The following is a 19,199-nucleotide window of genomic DNA, read 5'->3' as shown; positions in this document are numbered from 1 at the left end:
AATAAGCAATATATCGATTATACACATGTAATCATAATAAATATATTTCTACATTAGTTATGTTTTAAAAGAATAATAATAACTAAAGGGAAAAAGTATGAGAAAGAAAAAATTGAAAATATTATGTTTTGATGTGTATTTGGACTCCATTGTTCTTTCTTAGGATGCGGATGGCATTTTCTATCACAAGTTTTAGAATTGTCTTTATTATACTGAGAAGAGCCAAGTCTATCATATATGATCATCGCACAATGTCGCTGTTACTGTGTACAATCCTCTCTTTTCTTCCATCCATGGCTTCCTTCCAGTGCCAGATAAAAACCCACCTTCTACAACAAGCCTTTTCCCAATCACTCTTAAGAATGGTGCCTTCCAGGTCAACTAGGTGGAACAGTAGATAGAAGGAGCACCAGGGTAGGAGTCAGGAGGACGTGAGTTCAAATATGACCTCAGATACTTGATTCTTTCTAGCTATGTGACCTTTAACAAGTCATTTAATCCCATTGCCCCACAACACCCCCCCCCCAATAGTGCCTACCCCTGAGATTACCTATTAATATTATGTCTGCACACTGTTGTTTGAATTTTGTTTTTGTATTAGTTTATGAGCTTCTTGAGGGTAGATAACTTTGTATCCTCAGCTTTTGGCATAGTGCCACAGACACATAGTAGACTTAGTAAAAAATTGTTGAACTGCCTCAATTCTACCCAACCTCCAGTCTGAGCTTTGCCAATATGACTTCTGCTGTTGGACCTTATTCAAATTCACTCTCAGAGTCACAGTGCCTTTCATGGTGATTTTTCAGAATCTCAGTCATTTGCTAAGAGATTAACATAATTTCAGTTGAAAGGGTCTCAGAGGCCATCAACTCTAAATTATGCCTAAAAAAAAGAGTTCTCAACAATAAATCCACCAAGTGATCATTCAGCTTTTGTTTAAAGATTTCCAGTAAGGCAAAGTTCATCATCTTCCCAGGCAGCCCACTTTTGGACAACTCTAATTGTCAGCAAGGTGTACCTTTACATCAAAATGTGTCTTACTTCTGTCCTCTGGGACAAAAACAGAATGAATCCAAATCCTTTTTGGTGAGACAACTCTTCGTATACTTGAATAAAAGAGTTGACCAGGCTAAGTATCCCCAGATCCTTTAACTGACTTTCATCTATGGGTTCAAGGTCCTGCTTCCTGGCTGTCTTCCTCCAGACTCTCCTGCATCATCAGTATATATTTCCCAAAATGTGGTGAGTATAACTCAAAACAATATCCCCAGATGTTTTCTGTCCAGGATTGTTAGCTTCTTAATCCTGGATCCTATGAGTCTTTTAATTTAGTACAAGACTTCATGAATTTAAACAGTTGCCATTCCACACTGTTAACTCACATAAAATTCCTCAGGTTTTATCTTACCTAACATGTTCTAAATCCAGTCTCTTGTCATCCAGTATGGTAGCTTATCCCTCTTAAGCTTCACCTTCCCAAAGGGTCACTGAGGTCACAAAAATCCCTTATTATTAGTAGCTTTATAGATTTTGTTATGGATTTTTTCCTTCTATGTTTTAAACAAATAATAATACTGTCAAGCACCAAGATGATCTTTGTTTAAATAATAAGTTAGCATATATACATATAAATGGTTTTTATAGGAAATATGTATATGTATATACAGTGTTCATTACATATCTATAAATATAATATACTCCCATATACATATACTGTGTGTATGAACATAAACAGATAAATAAAGGTATTCAAATCAACAAACATTTATTTGGTGTCTGTGCAAAACTAAACATGGTGGGGGAAAGGAGGAAGCATGCAAAGAGGAATAAGAAACCATTCCTGAGTTCAAAGAGCTTATTTCATACATATGTACACTACCATATCTACACTAAATTGCCACAGGTAGTCATCAAATAGTGTAATCATGTCAGTTTTTTTGATCTAAATAGTTTTCTAATGGCCTTGCCTTGGTACCTGAAATTCCAACATTATCCAAGTCTTTAAAAGACTTGGAGGACCATTGTTAAAGGCAAATTTATTTGAAATAGGTGATATGTAAAAATACAAGTCTATTCTATATAAGTAGGTTAAATTATTAGCTAGACAGCACAGTGGAGAGAGAGTACTGGCCATAAAATCAGGAGATCACTTACTAGCTGTGGGACCTTGGGCAAGTCACTTAACCCTGATAGCCTCTCATTCAGGGCCATCTCTGGTCATCTTGATTCATAACTGGCCACTGGACTCAGAAGGCTGAGGAGGAGAAAATGAAGCTGGTGACTTAGCACAGCACCCCCTCACTCAAATCCAATTCAAGTACTTGTCATGGCATCACCACAGTCTTCTTCAAAAATGAAGGACAAAACATTATTATTATTATTCATCTGACTATTTCCTTTTCCAGTTCATGTTATGGATTTGTAATCAGAAAGACTCATCATTTCACCCTTACTATGAGATAAACTTAGATAGGGTTAAGTGACGTGCCTAAGTTTACACAGCTAATAAGTGTTTGAGGATGAATTTGAACTCAGGTCATGCCACTCTATCCACCAAGCCTCCTGTTTGCCATCTATATCTATCTAAATATGCATTTTTTTGAACGAGGTGATACAATTTGAGACCTGGAGTTAGGAAGACCTACATTCAAGGAGTCTTACAGTCAGCTGTGTGACCCTGGAAAAATAATTTAAATTCTGTTTGTCTCAGTCTCAGTTTGTCTGTAAAATGAAGATAATAATAGTACCTGCTTCCCAATTTTGTCATGAGGATTAAAAGAGATTATATAAATTGTAAATATTAACTCTTTGTATCTTAATTTCTTTTTTGATTTTTGCAAGGCTATAGAGTTAAGTGACTTGCCTCAGGTCACACAGCTAAGTATTAAATATCTGAGGCCACATTTGAACACAGATCAATTTCTCTTCAACTAATCTTGACAAGTTTAAAATACCATGCCAATCACAAATTGCTTTGTCAGAAAACTAAGAGATAACCTTACTGCCAAGGACTGAAGAGTTCTTGGATCGAAAAGAAGCTTTTCACCAAGGGGCAGCTTTTGACTTTCAATGTGTAGCTCTCTGAGCTCTGCTAGTCCTTCTAAACACTCTACTACAGCAATGGAATTGCCACCCAGATACCTGTAAAAGAAAATGAAAATAGACATTTTGGAAATATAAACGTATGGAAACTGGTGTTGAAAACTACTGATGAAGATTCCAAATAAATTACCTATAGCATTCATTTGGTCTTCTAGTTTAAGAGTCTTCCATACTACAAATATCAGCACTCATAGGCATAGGACTGGCAGGAACCTGATGATATCATTTACTGTTTTCTAACTAGGGAAGAACTTTGTCCTTTTAAATTTTGTCCATTTTTTTTTTTGGAATGAATATCTTCAAAAAATCATCATCTCTTTTAGATAACTTGCTTCAGGGTCTAATAATTTTTCCAGACTTAAAATGGTTTTTTAAAAACCTTGTCACTTTGTGGCAATTTTAGTTTCTCTCTTTTAGTTAATCGTTCAGTGTGGGTTAAAAACAGCTAAGAGGGTTTGCCTCTTTTTAAAAAAAATTAGACTAGATTCTGCTTTTATTCATTTAGTACATATCTAACAAGACAGAAATATTTATTCTGATTGCAAATTATTACTCAAGAGTTATTCTTTTGGCTCATCTAATTATAAACCCTAGAAATACCAAGGTTGCCTCCAATTTTTTTCAACCTAGAACTTATCTAACTTGTCTATATTTCTGAAGGAAATTTTTTTTCCTTTCTTTTTCCTTTGTATTTAATAGTATTTTATTTTTTCAATACATGTAAAGATATTTTTCAATATTCATTTTTGTAAGATTTTTATGGTTTCAAATTTTTTCTCACCCTTCCCTCCTCTTCTCCAAAATAGCAAACAATCTGATATAAATTAAATATGTATAATCACATTAAACATATTTCCACATTACTTGCATTACAAAAGAAAATATAGCTTCCTTCATTAATGTGCTCTCTGTAATTCTCCTTTCCCTATTGACTGAAATATATTTACCTGGTCAAGTCTGTGTGAGTTTGTATGTCTGAGTGTATTCTTTTCTTCTTTGCCCTTTCAAATAAGGGTGAAATTCAAATGACAGCTCTGCCCCACCTCATCTTCCATCTTTGTTTTGTATAGATTTCTACTAGTTCACCCTTATTATGAGATAAATTTCCCTAACCTGCCTTTTCCTTCCTCAGTCCTTCCCACCACTAGCCCCACTGTATTCCTTTTCCCTTCTTGCCATTTTTCTTTTAAGATTATCAAGTCTTAATAGAACCACTTCTAGACCTAGTCTAATTATTCTCTATGACACCTGTTGATAATAGGGTTTGGAGAGGACACAAGAATCATTTCACCACATCCGAACATAAAAACATGAAATTTGCTGCCTGGGTAAGATTTTATATCTTATATGCTAGGTTAAATTGTTAATTCTCTTTCATCTTTCTTCTATAATTCTTTTCTCTATTTTATTTATAAAAATACTAAAAAGAAATTTAAACTCTTGCTTGATCTCTTCTAGAAATTCTAGTGCTCAAGTGGTGCTTTTTTGTTTTTTTTTGGAGGCTTTGCTGGTAGATGTTTTAGAATCATTTTTTTCTGGATTTATGTTTTGAGCATCCCTATAACCATGATTTTTTTATGATGAGATTCTTTTTGTTTTGTTTGCACTTTCTTCCAGTCTACTTTCTGATGTGAATTTGCTGGCAGGGCAGCTAAGTGGCAAAATGGATGGAGCACTGAGTTTGGAATCAGAAAGACTCATCTTCAAATCTGGGTTCAGATACTGTGTGTGACCTTGGCCAAGTCACTTAACTCTGCTTTAGTTTCCTTATCTGCAAAATGAGCTGGAGAAGGAATTGGCAAACCATTCCATTATCTCTGCTAAAAAAATCCAAAAACCAAACTCAAATCCCAAATGTGTCAAATAAATTGAAAAACGACTGAACTGAACTGCATCCATTGGGATGGAAGATCTGAGATGGTCAAGTCATTTTTTTTCCAGGGCAGATCTAATTCAGGACAAAACCTGAGAGCTCTTCTTCCAGGACTGAGCTTCAAGGTCCTGATTTGGGCTTGGGTCCGAACAACAGTGGGTTGTGCTGAGCTCAGACACCCTCAGCCAGCTTGGAAGAGCTCCTGGTTTGAAGTAACAGAATTAGACTTCTTTTTGTCTGGGATTCCTATCAGGGTCAGAACAGAGACCTGCTTCTGCTCCTGGTGGGGAGAAGCTGGATTAGGGGGCCTAAACCACGCATTCCTCCAGAATACCACCCTGGAGGAGCTTAAGAGCCTGCCTGGATCTGTGACCCAGAACTGGGTGGCAGCTCACAAAACTGTCATTGGGCAGCTATTCCCATTGAAGTACTCTGGTTTGGTACTGGGGTCCCCTCTTGTCCAAATGCACAGCCTCTCCCTGCTCTGGATTACAATTCCTGACCAGACCCCGCTAATGTCCACTTACCTTTTGCTGATCTAGGCAATAAGGAAGAAGGCAGGGACTGATTCAAGAGAAAAGTTGTAAACTCAATGATTATCTCTGTGCCTTGAGGTTTCTGAGAATATGTTGATTTAATTTGGAGAGGCTTATTGAGTTTTTTCCCTAGAATTTCTCTATCTCTTCCCATTTTGCAACATTCATGAGATGAAAAATCTTCATTTTTTTTCTTGATTCACTGCAATGAAAAATCACCAAATGTCCCAAAGACATTTGTTGTCTTTGTGTTTAGAGTAAAACCTATGCTAACCACTCCTTTATATGTGTTTTTCTATAAGGAATCTCTGAATTATACTTTCATTTAGCTGCAACTTCGGGCTTCATTTATATTGAAAATGTCAGTATCAATACAATTAAGTGCTTCCAGTACAAGCCAATGGACAAGAATTTCACATTTAGACTACCAAGTAATGCTTATGAGAGGTGGTGTGGCATAGAAAAGGGCCTTGAATTCAGAAGACCCCAGTTCAGGTCTGACCACATATCAGCTATATGACCATGAACAAATCTCTAAAATTATGAATCAGAGATCAATCTCTATCAGCAGTGGGAGTTTCTATACCAAGAATTTCTCACCCTGAAAAAAAAAAGCAAAGGTATGGACTCCCCTCCTCAAACAACATCTGAATGTTTATGGATGACTTTAACACTTGTGATTTTTACTAGCTTCTGGACCCCTTTGACACTGACACTGCAGAAGCAGAAGCAGAAAGACCCTACACAGGACCCTGCACAAACTCAACAATTTAGGACCTGTCATTCTTGCTTAACCTGGCAAAAGACAATTTCTCCAGTCTTCCTTTTCACTGGCTCTCCTCCTCAGCTCTATCTCTTGATTTCTCATGCTTCCTTTGGGTCTTCTCTAAAAACCCACCTTCTGTAGGGAAGCTTTTCCTGATGCCTTTTAATTCCAGTATCTTCATGTCTTATTGAAGAGATTATTTCCAACTGATCCTGAATATATTGTGTTTGGACATAATTTCTGGAGTGTCATTTCCCCTGTGAGACTGTGAGCAGGGATCTTGTTTTGCCATTCTTTGTATTACCAGCAATTAGCACAGGGTCTGGCCCTGGCCCATGAAGTTGTTTGGCCACTTTTAGTCACATCCAACTCTTAATGACATCTTTGGAATTTTCTTGGCAAAGATACTGGAGTGGTTTGCCATGTTCTTCTCCAGCTCATTTTACAGATGAGGAAACTGAGGCAAAAGGGTTATGGGTCCCATATCTAGTAAGAGTTTGAGGCTGGATTTGAACTCAGGTCTTCTTGACTCCAGAGCTAGTACATGCTAAAACTTGCTAGAGCCAGTTTTCTAGTGGCATAGTCTTCCAATACCTGGGGTCACCTCTACACCACAATGAAGCATTAGAAGAGTATTTGAACATATCTTTAATGTAAAATTATGCTTGCTGAAGTTCTCACTGTGTAAGTAAACTAACTCTTAAGCAATGAGGCAAATCCATAAAGGCAGTGGGTAGGACATATAGGACATTGAGAGACAGATTTGGATATATCGGGTAGTCACATGTCCTATAACCATGCTGGTGCTTGCCTGGCATTGATGATGCACCATGGTGCCTCACTGATAGCAGAGGAAGAGAAACCAGACTGTCTCCAATAGTCCTGTCTCCTATCAGTCAGACCATGAGGTGGAACGGTTCTAATAAAGGGAAGTAAGAAGGCTTACGCCCTCACTATAATAAACAGAGTTGGGCAAGTCCAGCCATCAATCACTCAGTTGGTCAGTGTGGTCCTCTTCAATACAAAGGACCACTATTACTATTATTATTATTAACTCTTTTGGACTTCAGTTTGTCTATATAAAATGGGGAAAACAGCACTGACCTCATAAGGTTGAATGAGATTGTAGACAGGGATAAGAATACTTAATGGATCTGTTATTTCATTAGTATAGAATTGTTGGTGAGGGAAAAAAAATCCCAACCTATTTCAGGGCAAGTTTATTACCAGTAACTAAAGGAGTTTGCTTTTTTGCCTTTTAGATAACAACCAGGCTAAAATTCCTTCCCCCTTCCCCACCCTCTCACTGAAATGGAGAGGAATAAAACTTAGCATAAGGAAGATATCTAGAGAACTGAGAGGTTAAGTGAATTGCCTAGGGTCACACAGTTAGATGAGAGGCAGAATTTGAATCTAGGTCTCCAAGGTTGGAGTGGTTTGCTGTGTCCTCCAGGTCATTTTACAGATGAGGAAACTGAGGCAAACAGTGCCTATCCCTTACACCAAGCTGCTTCTGTTTTTGGCTTTAGAACCCTAAAAATGAACTACTTGGGAGCCACAAAGGAAAATCACTCCTATTACATGCTATTTACTTTTCAAATTAAACAATTAGAATCATGGTAATGGACAGTATTATATAAAATGAAAATTATCTCTATATATTTGTCTTTCCCAGTGGCAAATATTACTCCTTAGAACTATGTTTAGGGGCAACTAGGTGGTGCAGTATATAGAGCTCTGGTCCTGGAGTCAGAAGGATCTGAGTTCAAATCCAATATCAGACACTTAATAATTAATTACCTAGCTGTATGACCTTAGGCAAGTCATTTAACCCCATTGTCTTGCAAAAAAGAAAAAAAAGAAGTATGTTCAGGTCTTCAGGAGTCTCTACCAACTGTTTCAAGGAATTATATATGTAAAAATTTAAATTTTCCAATAATAGAAAAAAAATCAGCACTTACAATTTCTCAAGTTTCTTCAATGATTTGAGATTCTCTATACATGATATGCAGTTGTTCTGTAGATAGAGGTGTGTTAGATTTGTTGCAAACCCCAAATTATCAATTTGGCTAATGTTGTTATCATACAGATAGAAAACACTGAGATTTTTGCATAGAGAGAGGTCATCCTAAAAAAGAAAAAAAAATTGCAGATTTTTCCTGATCAACTAACTTTAATAAAAAGTTCTTTAATTTTTAAAAAGTACTTTAACTTACTCATTTTAAAGATTTAAAAATGCTTTAAGATACTTTAAAATAGAGTATTTAATATATTCATTTTAAAGATTGTCATTCAGTCTTTTAACAAGTAGCACATTCAAAAGTTAGTTTTATAAATAGATTATTTTGAAACACTATCATTGCTGGATAAGTTAAGTTAGATTTTGCCAGGGCTAACATTACTCCTTACAGCTTGCCCTTCCCTTGAGAGCTCCACAAGGGAAGTAATGGCAACTTTGGAGGGAGGGAGTATTAATAAGGAGAATGGAAATTGCAATTTGGGAAAAAAAGAGTATTTAGGGATAAGACAATGTGTGTGTCTGTGTGGATCACCCTAAAGGCATTGGGTGTTTGGGAAGACAGGAAAAGGAGAGGGTAGAGGAGGGCAAATAGATCAGAGTCAGAGACCAACTTCTCATTCTTTAAGGTGGTAAAATTGCAAAATAATTCTATGGAAAATTATCTTGAGTATCTCTTTTTGTACCATGTCAAAGGTTGCCCTTGGCAGTATTAAAAGGTATTTGAGAAACCTAAAAACTTTAGCTTCTAAAAACATTTAGTAAAATAGAAAGGCATCAACACTGAGAAAAATCTAACTTTTAAAGTACCCACATATGTATGTGTGTGTGTGTGTGTGTGTGTGTATACATATATATGTTAATATCTTGAGATCTTGATTTAACCAATCCAATTAGTCTTTAAATATATAGTATTTAAATTATATGGGCAAAAGGATTAGATAGATTTTTTTTCAAGTTTGATACTCACTAAAAATTTTAAATTTGGCTAAACCATTCAGTCTTTTAAACTGTTGCTCTAAGTCAATGATGTTAAAAAGAAATGGACTCTGGCTTAGAAAACTGTAAAGTAATATTACCTATGCTGTGTTTTTATTATGTTACATATTTCCCAATTACTTGTGTATTTTGCAGAGTCAGGCTGCTTGCTCCCCACAAGGTTGACACTTCTGCTCTAAATCTTTACTAAGATTAATATACTTATTAAAACTTATAGAGGTTTCAGAGGTGGGAACATTGAGGCCCAGGGAGGTTATTCCAAATTCAGTTTATCAACTAATTGAATATTTTTATGAATATTATCATGTGGTTTAAAAATAAAACAAAATGGTTAATTTTTGACAAATATGTATATAAACTTTTAATACATTTTGAAACTAATAGCAAATTGAAAGGTATTACAATGTGAGACTGTCCTCTTAGTCCTTTGCTACACCTTACACTTGAAGCATATACCCTATTCTGGGGTGGGGGGGAACAGGGTAGTTTTGGATCAGTGACTCAACAATTACCTATATTTTAATAAAACAAGAATAATTCTGAGGTTTGAGTAATCTGAGGATACTAAAAAAATCAAGTGCTAATTGGAATAATGTTGCTACTTCTTTTCATTATGGGTGGGGAAGAGAGGATAATCGCCTTTTCTCTTTCAGTTTAAGAAAGTACAGGTGATCCAGGCACCTCTGCTTCTCAGTCATCAGGAATACTCTGTAGGCATCTACACTTGTGGATTATCCACTTTTAGGCCCACCCAATGGGAAATATAAAAGGACAAGGAGTAAAAAACTCAAAAAGCATCTTTGTATCCATTTTGGGTTTCTATAGTTCTGTGGACTCTTACTTAATTTGGCCTCTGAAACACCTTACCTCTCAAATCCCTGATTCCCTGAACTTCATAAGGGACTTCAAGAAGTCATCTAGTCCAGGCCTTTAATTATAAATACAAGAAAGTTAAATGACTTGTCAAGGGTCATAAAGGTCATTAGTGTAGAAGCATATAATGCTTATATGTCTCTGGCCTCCAGAAACAGTACTCCTTTCCCTTCACCAAGTTAGCATGCAGGTGCAGGTAGTAGCAACAATGCAGTTAGGGTGTGGGTGTGGAAAGGGGGAGAGAAGGGCTGTTATCAGGGAGATTGCTTTTTTAGCCTTTTAGGGGAAATGTAGATCATCTTCAGGGGTAAGTAGTAGATTTTTTCCTCATTAAGATGAGAGGAATAAAAATCACCACTGCCATTTCATGATACCCGCGAGATATCCTAGCTAGGGAAAGTTGACAAAAGGGAATTAGAATGAAAAGTGCATGAATTAAGAAATCAGGCCAGGACCTTCACTGAGACATGCCTTCTGAAAGAAAATAATGAACATAAGGAAGTAGATGATTCTAGACCAGGCCCTTCACTGAAATCTTTGGTCATTGGCTCTCATTCTATAGTACAGTTTGGCTCAGAGAGTATAGACTCTCTAAAGACATGTTCATGTCTTTACTATCCCAATAAAAACCTGGAAGTGTTTGAGTCCTAAACTATTTTTGTGGGGAGAGAGTGGAGGGACTTTAGACAGGAATGTGGATGTTATTGTTTTCATTAAATACAATGTTATGCCATTTCAAAAAATATATAATAAATTATGACTTTATTTATGAAGATAAAAATTACCCAAACATCAGTTCCTAAATCCTACATGGGAAATTATATTAAAAAGGAAGAATTTTGCTTTATGGAAAAAATAAAGAGTTCTTACAATTATATCTATGTTTCTGTTTGAAAAGTTTAGATGAGTTATTTTCTTCAAGTACTGTGTAATACTCTCCTCTCTTCGGTTCTTTTGATTGGAAAATTTGGCAACTAGATCCAATGTAAGACGAACCATAATTGTAAAGTTTAATTCCAGGGTATAATTAATAGGATATCATCTCAAAAAAGCAATTGCAATTTTCCTTATGACTGGCTTCCTAAAACTTAAAGAAAAACAATATTAGTATGGTATTTAAATAAAACAATCTTAGGAAAATTAAATATTTACTTACTCTTTGATATTTCACAAATTTATACTTATGTTAGAGGAGAAAATAAAATATATTGCTTTTAAAATCTGCTTTTTCTTTCTGCCTGCATCATCTAATGTAACATGAAAACATTTGTTTTATTCTTGTGATGTGAATAAGCTTCTTAAAAAAAATATATATATATACATATTTGTATCAACACCCTCAATTTTTCCCCTTTTACCTTTTTTTTTTTTGGCTTGAGGAAAAATGAAGCCCAAAGAAGTTAAATTATTTAGGTAAAATATTTTGTCCCTCTTATTTTCCAATAAGAGGAATTAGAATAATCTAACTACTTTTGTTTGCTGCTTCACAATTAAACAATTTTTAACTCACATCATTTGATTCTTACAATATCCTAGTCAGATTAAGTAATCAACTATTTAATGGAAACCCAATTATTTTATGGATCAGGAAACTGAGCGAGCCAGCCTGGAGAGTGTATGTTGGATCTAAGGTCATAGGACATGGGGATCAAAATCTAGCTCTGTTACTTATTTTTTATATAATCTTAAGTGAGTTACTTCATCCTTCCAGGTCTCAGTTTCAATAAAGTATAAATGAAGGTAGTAGATTAGGAGACATTTATCAACTCTAAATTCTGAGTGGTATGGTGAAGTGAAGGCTTCTAACAATCTAAAAATTTTTTCATGAAATCTCTGGTACCTTTAATTAATATGTACACTATGTAAGGTGCATATACCATGAGTTTTTCAAAGTATGAAAGTACAGAGAAAACAGTATGTGTCCTTATGTTATATTCACTGTTTCAACTTGGAATATATAAAATCTGTTTAATATGAAAAAAAGGGTAGCTAGATAAAGCTAATGGACAGAGCATCAGCCTTGGAGTCAGGAGGACCAGTGTTAGAAGAAGCTGTGTGACCTTGGGTAAGTCTCTTAACCCTGGTTGTCTCTTTTCCAGTCATCCTGATTCATATCTGGCCAGTGGAGCCAGATGGCTCTGGAGGCGAAAGTGAGACTGGTGACTTAGCACAGCACCATCTTACTCAAACCCAATTCATGTGCTTGTCATGACATCACCTCCCTGATGTCTTTGAGAAGGAAGGATAAACACCACCAATATGGGAAAAAAGTTAATGATTAGATAGACTTACCCATATGCTTTTTATTTTTATTTTTTAGGTTTTTTTTTTCAAGGCAAATGGGGTTAAGTGGCTTGCCCAAGGCTACACAGCTAGGTAATTGTTAAATGTCTGAGGTCAGATTTGAACCCAGGTAGGCACTCCTGACTCCAGGGCCAGTGCTCTATCCCTGCGCCACCGAGCCACCCCACCCATATGCTTTTAAGATAAGTAATTGCTGTCAACCACCCAAGAAGAATGTCTCTTTAAATAATGACAATCCTGTAGGAGTTCTTTAAGTGCTTTATAAAATTCTTATTAAAATTGTAACAAAACATACAGTTACAGTTGAGTAATGCTCTGGGTCATGTAATTACTGGAGAAACATTTGCAGCTGGAGCCTTCACCGAGTTGAAATCCGGAATTGGTCTAAGTCAACTTGTGACCTCAGTGATGGTGTATTCTAGAATGAAACTCAAGGTTCAATAAACAATATAAGAGAGACTTCAGAATTGAAAAGAAGCATTTTACACTCATTTCCCGGAAACATATGCCTAGATTTATCTCTCTCTTTACATATATATATATATATATATATATATATATATATATATGTAATAAATCTCAAATCTGGTTTTTAATAAACCTATCCATAGCATAATATTCTGAATGTGAAATTTAACGTCACTGAAGTCCAATTATGAACCATCTTTTCAGATAATAAAATTTCCATTCTAGATTAGGATGATTTTTGCCAAATTTTCTGTTTAAATCTAGGCAAATCTGGTTCCTTTTATTAAGTCGTTTGTACAGCAAGCTATGGAAAGGTTTTATTTCTACGGGGAAGACTTCATTACGGATCACGAACGCAGTTCGGCGCCCCAGGCCGGGCCGGGCCGGGTGTGCCTGGGCGAGCCCGACCCCCGGATGCGCGGGCACCCGGCCTCGGGGGAGGGTCTCGGGACTCTCTCCACCCATGTCCTGCCTCCCCCACCCCGGGCCCTTCCCTAGGCGCGCGCCCGAGGGGTCCCCTTCCATGGGCCCCCGCCCGCCACCCCGGCCCTCACCGGAAGGTCCTCTCTCCCTGTCCCTCCCTCTGCCGAGAGGCTTTTCTCCGCCTGGCGCCGAAGGCCGGAAAGCCGGGGAGAAGCCCGCCGCGCCGAGGACTTGATGGTGTGTGCTTGTCTTCCGGGAGCTTCTGGGCTCCGCGCCTTCGCTACGGGCGTTGCCAGGGAGACGGGACGCCGAGAAGCCGCGGGCGCCGCTGCGGCCCGCGGGGCCCCGAAGTCTCGCGAGAGGCTGTGGACGCGCGCAGCCGGGCGTCCTTCCGGGGGTCCGAAGGCGCGAGACCCGGGCGCCCGGCCGAGCGCTCCTCTGGTCCCGGGCCGGGGAGGCCCGCCGCGGGGCCCCCGAGGCCGCAGCGATGGTCGCCCATCGGCCGCGCTTTCCTCTCCCGAATGGACGAGGCCCCGGCGCATCCGGAAGCCTCAACTCGGGCCATCCCCACACGAAACCTTTGTGAAAATGGCATCCGGACCCCGGATGAGGACTGCCCCCCCCATTGCTCATTGACTGAAAACAGGAGAATCAGTTCGCATTTCCCACTAACAGCTTTTTTTTTTTCTAAATTTATTTTTAGGGTTTTTTGTTTTTTTTGTTTTGCAAGGCGATGGGGTTAAGTGGCTTGCCCAAGGCCACACAGCTAGGTAGTTATTAAGTGTCTGAGGCTGGATTTGAACCCAGGTACGCCCGTGCTCTATCCACTAAGCCACCTAGCTGCCCCAGTATAAAACTTTTAAAATTGTATGTATCAGAGTTTTCCATTTCTTCTTTTGTGATTCTTTCTGTTCCTTTGTTTGATCATTAACACTTCCTGTATCCCTAGATTGGAAAAGTCATTCTTTCTTGCTCCTCTATTTCTGTAAGTCATACTTCCATTTAAAGTTTTTAAAAATTTCTTTTACTTCTAAGTCCTATCTCCATTTAAAGTTTATTTTGGCATATGATGTAAGATGTTGGTCTTTATCCAATTTCTGATAGCCAGTTTTCCCAGCTGTTTTCATCAACCAGTGGATCTTTGGAAACTATGCTGTGATCTGTTGCATATCTAATTCTTTCTACTGAGAGACTTCTCAATTGTTTTAATTAGTTCTAGTAGTAGTACAGTTTGAGGTCTAATACTAATAGGCTTTCTTCTTTCCTCCATTTTTCATTATTTCCCTTGAGATATTTGGCCCTTTTAATCCTTTAGATTTGTTATTATGTTTCCTGTATCTATAAAGTAAATCATTTACCCACGAAATATTAAGTGACCTAGAGTAAGGCCTTCCCATGTACTAGGACATGCTTTATCAAAGATTCATAGAGACACCTGGACTCATATTACCCAAGGCAAAGATCCTTGTTGGAGAATCCAATTCAAAGATACCACAAATATATGGAATTATTGATACTAAGTGGATCAATCAACATTCAATTAACATGTAGTCATTAAGTGTCAAGTATCAGATACCACACTAGGGACTAGAAATACAACTACAATAAATGAAACATTTCCTAGTTGCTAGAAGCTTGTCTTATTTTGATTATATTTTGAATTAAATCCAGCCAATCGTTTACCACTTTATTTCCCAGTATAATGCCTTTAATAGGTTCTCAGCAAATAATTTTTGAAGCCTGAGTCTTATTACTTTAATAGTTGGCTGAAGATAGGCACTGGACCTTTGCTTTTTCATTGGCACTTTTTTCTACAATAATTTAGAAACTTACTTTGAGAATTTGAAAAAGCATGGGTTAATCAGGAATTGAAATGTAAGCTCCTTGGAGGCAGGGACTAGTTTTTTTCCTTTTCTTTTTTCCCTTCTTTATATCCTTAACACCCAACTAAGGGTTTAGGACATAGCAGGTGGTTAGTAATGCTTTAACAAAAGTAATTAACCAGTTTTGTTTAGAAATGGTATATGAATTCCACAAACTAACAAAATTCCACATAAATCAGTCCTTCAAAACACTAAGCAGTTTTCATCAAATAGCGAATCATTGGTTTTTGCTAGTGTATTGCAGGCCTAATTCATTTTACTGACAGACTTCTCTATTTTTTAAATCGGTACCAAACAGCATAAAAGACTAATTTCAATGAGCACATATATATTTTTAAGTTTAAAAGTCACTGATCCCTTTTTTATATCAGCTTAATTTCTGAATAATATCCTTCCCTACTTGCATATACAGCAAGCCATCTCTTAATACAAAGAAGGGGAGGGGGAAGAGGGAAAAAATGAGCAAAACCAACCCAATACCTATCAACTAAGCAATATTCCACACTCACATATTTGCTGAATGAAAAGCAATATGAAATGCTTCAAAAAGAAAAAATTGGGAAATCATATATTACCTCATGATGAGCCAAAGATATTACTTCATGAAATAGATCTTTTCACGCTTTTAATGTCTTTGTCTTTGATCCTCCTGCCAGAATTAAGGCTTGAGTCAGTAAGTCAACTAGCACTTATGTGATAGATATTGTGCTGAATTCTAGGGATTCAAAGAAAGCCAAAAACAATGCTGCCCTTAAGGAGCTCTTTTGTCTAATAGGGGAGACAACATGCCAACAACTATGTACAAAGAAGATGCTTACATGATATATTGGGGCTTATCTGAGAATGAAGGCATAAAGATTGAGGAGTTTTGTATGCTGCAAAAGGATGAATCAATACCAAGGGCAGGCATGACCAACATTCATGTAGTGAAAATTAGAACAGAAAGACAGTCCACATGTTCATTTGCATTCCTAAATCACTGAAAGAAACACAGAATGGTCTCCACCACGTTAGAACTTCTATGATGGATTTATGGGAAAAAACTGACAAGAATGTTGAAAACTGAGGAGACATGGCAAAGTTATGATGTGTGGCTCATACTGGGAGGTGGTGACCCCATCACTGAGATTACTGATCTAAGGAAGTTATATTGAAATTCAAATTGATTTTAGAAGAATATCTAAGATTTCACTGTTTTTTTTCTTAATATCAACAATGGATGTCACTCAAGAGTCTTGGGTTCCCAGAGAAGCAATTTAATTTCTCTGGGCTTCATTTTTCTTATCTGTAATATATTGGGAATTGGACTAAATTTAAAGTCCATTCTGTATCTAAAGTCCTATGATTACATTCTGGAAATTAATTTGAACTTGGAGCTTTCCTAGATGCAGTGATCTCTCCATGACTGCAGGTATTTAGAGCTTGAGGGAAAATATTGGCTCATCATGAGGTAATATATGATTCCTACCTAGTGGGACACTGTTAAGCAATCATCTGTTTATTTTCCAGTGTGACATAAATCTGGCAAACTATAATAGATTATTTTGTACTTCTATATTATACAGTTGATATAAACTTAAGTGGATAAATTTTAAAAGTGCAATGCTGGTGGATTTAACTATTAGAATCTAGCAAGTTTTATTCTCAAATTTGAGACAGTGCGCCTAGTATACAGAACAATGGAGATAATAGCCTAGAGATAAGAGATCAAGAAGGGAAAGGTAAGGTAATTTTATTTGGAAAACTCTCAAAAAGCAACATTTATTTTGTTTGCTGTGTTCATAGCACTATAAATGCTTTGGGGAGTAGGGTGAGGAATATGTAGTAAAAAGACTCAGTTTTTGCAAGATGTTGTAGTTCTTGGTCCCATACTTTCATTTTTTTTTTTGACCATGAGAATATGGACAAGAGTCTCAAAGTATGGGCAGAGGGGCAGGCATGGATGGGTTCTGATATTCATCATTAGAGGGAACTTTCTAATCAATGATCACAAATCCATTTGAGTATTTGAACTGATTTGTGATATTTAGTAGGAAAATCTTGGGAGAAAATCACAGAACGAAATGAATACAAAGTAGTTTTAAACCACAATAATGTAAAAGAAAACAGTTTTGCAAGACTTAAGAATTCTAGTGAAATCAGTGACCCATAATTGTGATTTCAGAAGAATGACGATGAGGTCAGTCTACCCCCTTTTGGTATGGAATTTTTGGACTAAAGATGCGGAATAAGACATATAATTTCAGACATGATCAATATGTTGATGTTTTGCTTGACTATAGTTTTGTTGCAAGGGGTACGTTAAAAAGGTTCTTTTGGAAAATTCAGGGACTCCAGGGTCCTGCTGGAGAATTTGCATTATAAGATAACAAATTAATACTCTGGCTCTAGGATGGATCTAACTCAGGACAATCACCCAGTAGAAATCATTGGTTCAATACTGAAACAAACAGGTACTTTTAAGTCATTCAATAGTTAACAAAAGATTTATTTAACCATAAATATAGCAACTAACATGTTGGGTCCCCAGATCAAAGCAATTTAAGTAGCAGTTACAAATCTTATGTTTAAGTCTTTAGGAGTGCTAGTATGAGAACCTTTTATGTTAAACATTTCTTTTGTATGTGGGAAGTAAAAATCTGTCCCATACTGATTTACATTATGTAGTGAATACTTTCCTACTCTTTTCCCTTTGAGGAACTAAGTGGCCAATGGAGACACAGCCTTTGGAGTATGTGCAGAAAGAATGCTCGAGGGGTAGCTATGTGGAGCAATGGATAAGAGTACTGGCCCTGGAGTCAGGAGGACCCGAGTTCAAATCCAATTTCTAACTGGTATCAATCCATGGAGCTTAATAAGTCTGCTTCTAGTGGCCCTTTACCTCCCTACTTTAAATCCTGGACACATATCCTATTGAGTTACTGTGGTGTAGTGATGAAAAAAGTTTTATAATTAACTGGTGAGCTGGAAGTCCTGTATATACAAAAAATATGAAAGAATTCCAAGTAACCTTGCTTTGGGGACTCAACATGCTCATTGGAGTATGGGTTGGAAAAGTAAACCCAGAATTTCTATAAGCTTTAATTGAATCTTCATGGCTGTAGGGTGTATATGTGGCTCAGTGGGAACAGAGTTAAAAAGAGAGGAGTAATCTTCCTTCCAGGTTATCAGGCAAAATACTAGGTTTAGAAGAAGGACCCCTTATTACTGAGAAAGAAGAAATATTGCTCTAAATAACTGTTGGGTCCAACAGCAGTTTCAAATGTTAGATAAAAAAAAAGCATCAATAAAATATGAAAAACATCACAGAGAAAGAAGAGTGCAGAAGTGGACACAGCAATTTTAATACTGTCTTAAAATTAATACTGCTTAAAAGAATTCTACATAATAAAAATCCACTTTCTTGTATTATCTTTTTTTTTGTTCTTTGTACATTAAAATGTTTATTTCCATACTGAAAGAAATTTAATTTCCATTCACATCAATTGATTAAATTATCAATTTGAGTGGTCCATCGGAAACTGTAAGACTTAAGAACTAAGACATGGGTAAAATACTTAGTAGCTAGGAAACCAAGTAAAGTTTGAGCTTATTTTTTCTTTGCACAAGGCAATGGGGTTAAATGACTTACCCAAGGTCACACAGCTAAGTAAGCATTAAGTGTGTGAGGCTGGATTATAAACTCAGGTCCTCTGACTCCAGGGTTAGTACTCTATCCACTGGGTCACCTTGCTGCCTCTTGAGCTTATTTTTTCACTTGTAAAATAGGATAATACTTGTACTGCATATGGTGTAGTATTGTGTGAAAAGAGTGCTCTGCAGACTTTAAAATACATGGATGAGGGCAGGTAGGTGGCGCAGTGTATAGATCACCAGCCCTGGAGTCAGGAGTACCTGAGTTCAAATCTACCTAGCTGTGTAGCCTTGGGCAAGCCACTTAACCCCTGCAAAAACC

General features: G+C 37.0%; 1 protein-coding gene across 2 annotated transcripts in view; it reads right to left on the bottom strand.

Annotated features, from left to right (window-relative positions):
* PPP1R42 (protein phosphatase 1 regulatory subunit 42) overlaps positions 1 to 13,693 on the bottom strand; it is a 34,137-nt gene extending 20,444 nt beyond the window's left edge. The window contains exons 1-5 of one of the 2 annotated variants that reach the window (XM_074200078.1): positions 13,493 to 13,693; positions 12,766 to 12,899; positions 11,037 to 11,253; positions 8,239 to 8,405; positions 3,003 to 3,141 (exon numbers count right to left, since the gene is read on the bottom strand). In XM_074200078.1, coding sequence (XP_074056179.1) covers positions 3,003 to 3,141; positions 8,239 to 8,405; positions 11,037 to 11,165 — 435 coding nt within the window. In that variant the 5' untranslated portion in view covers positions 11,166 to 11,253; positions 12,766 to 12,899; positions 13,493 to 13,693. The remainder of the gene's footprint in view (positions 1 to 3,002; positions 3,142 to 8,238; positions 8,406 to 11,036; positions 11,254 to 12,765; positions 12,900 to 13,492) is intronic. The other variant, XM_074200077.1, reaches the window with a different exon arrangement.
* Between the last annotated feature and the right edge of the window lie 5,506 nt (positions 13,694 to 19,199).

Source organism: Macrotis lagotis, chromosome X (assembly GCF_037893015.1).
Source record: "Macrotis lagotis isolate mMagLag1 chromosome X, bilby.v1.9.chrom.fasta, whole genome shotgun sequence".
NCBI classification, from domain to species: Eukaryota; Metazoa; Chordata; class Mammalia; order Peramelemorphia; family Peramelidae; genus Macrotis; species Macrotis lagotis.
Note: the sequence above shows the minus strand (reverse complement) of the source record. Positions and strands in the feature narration are given on the sequence as shown.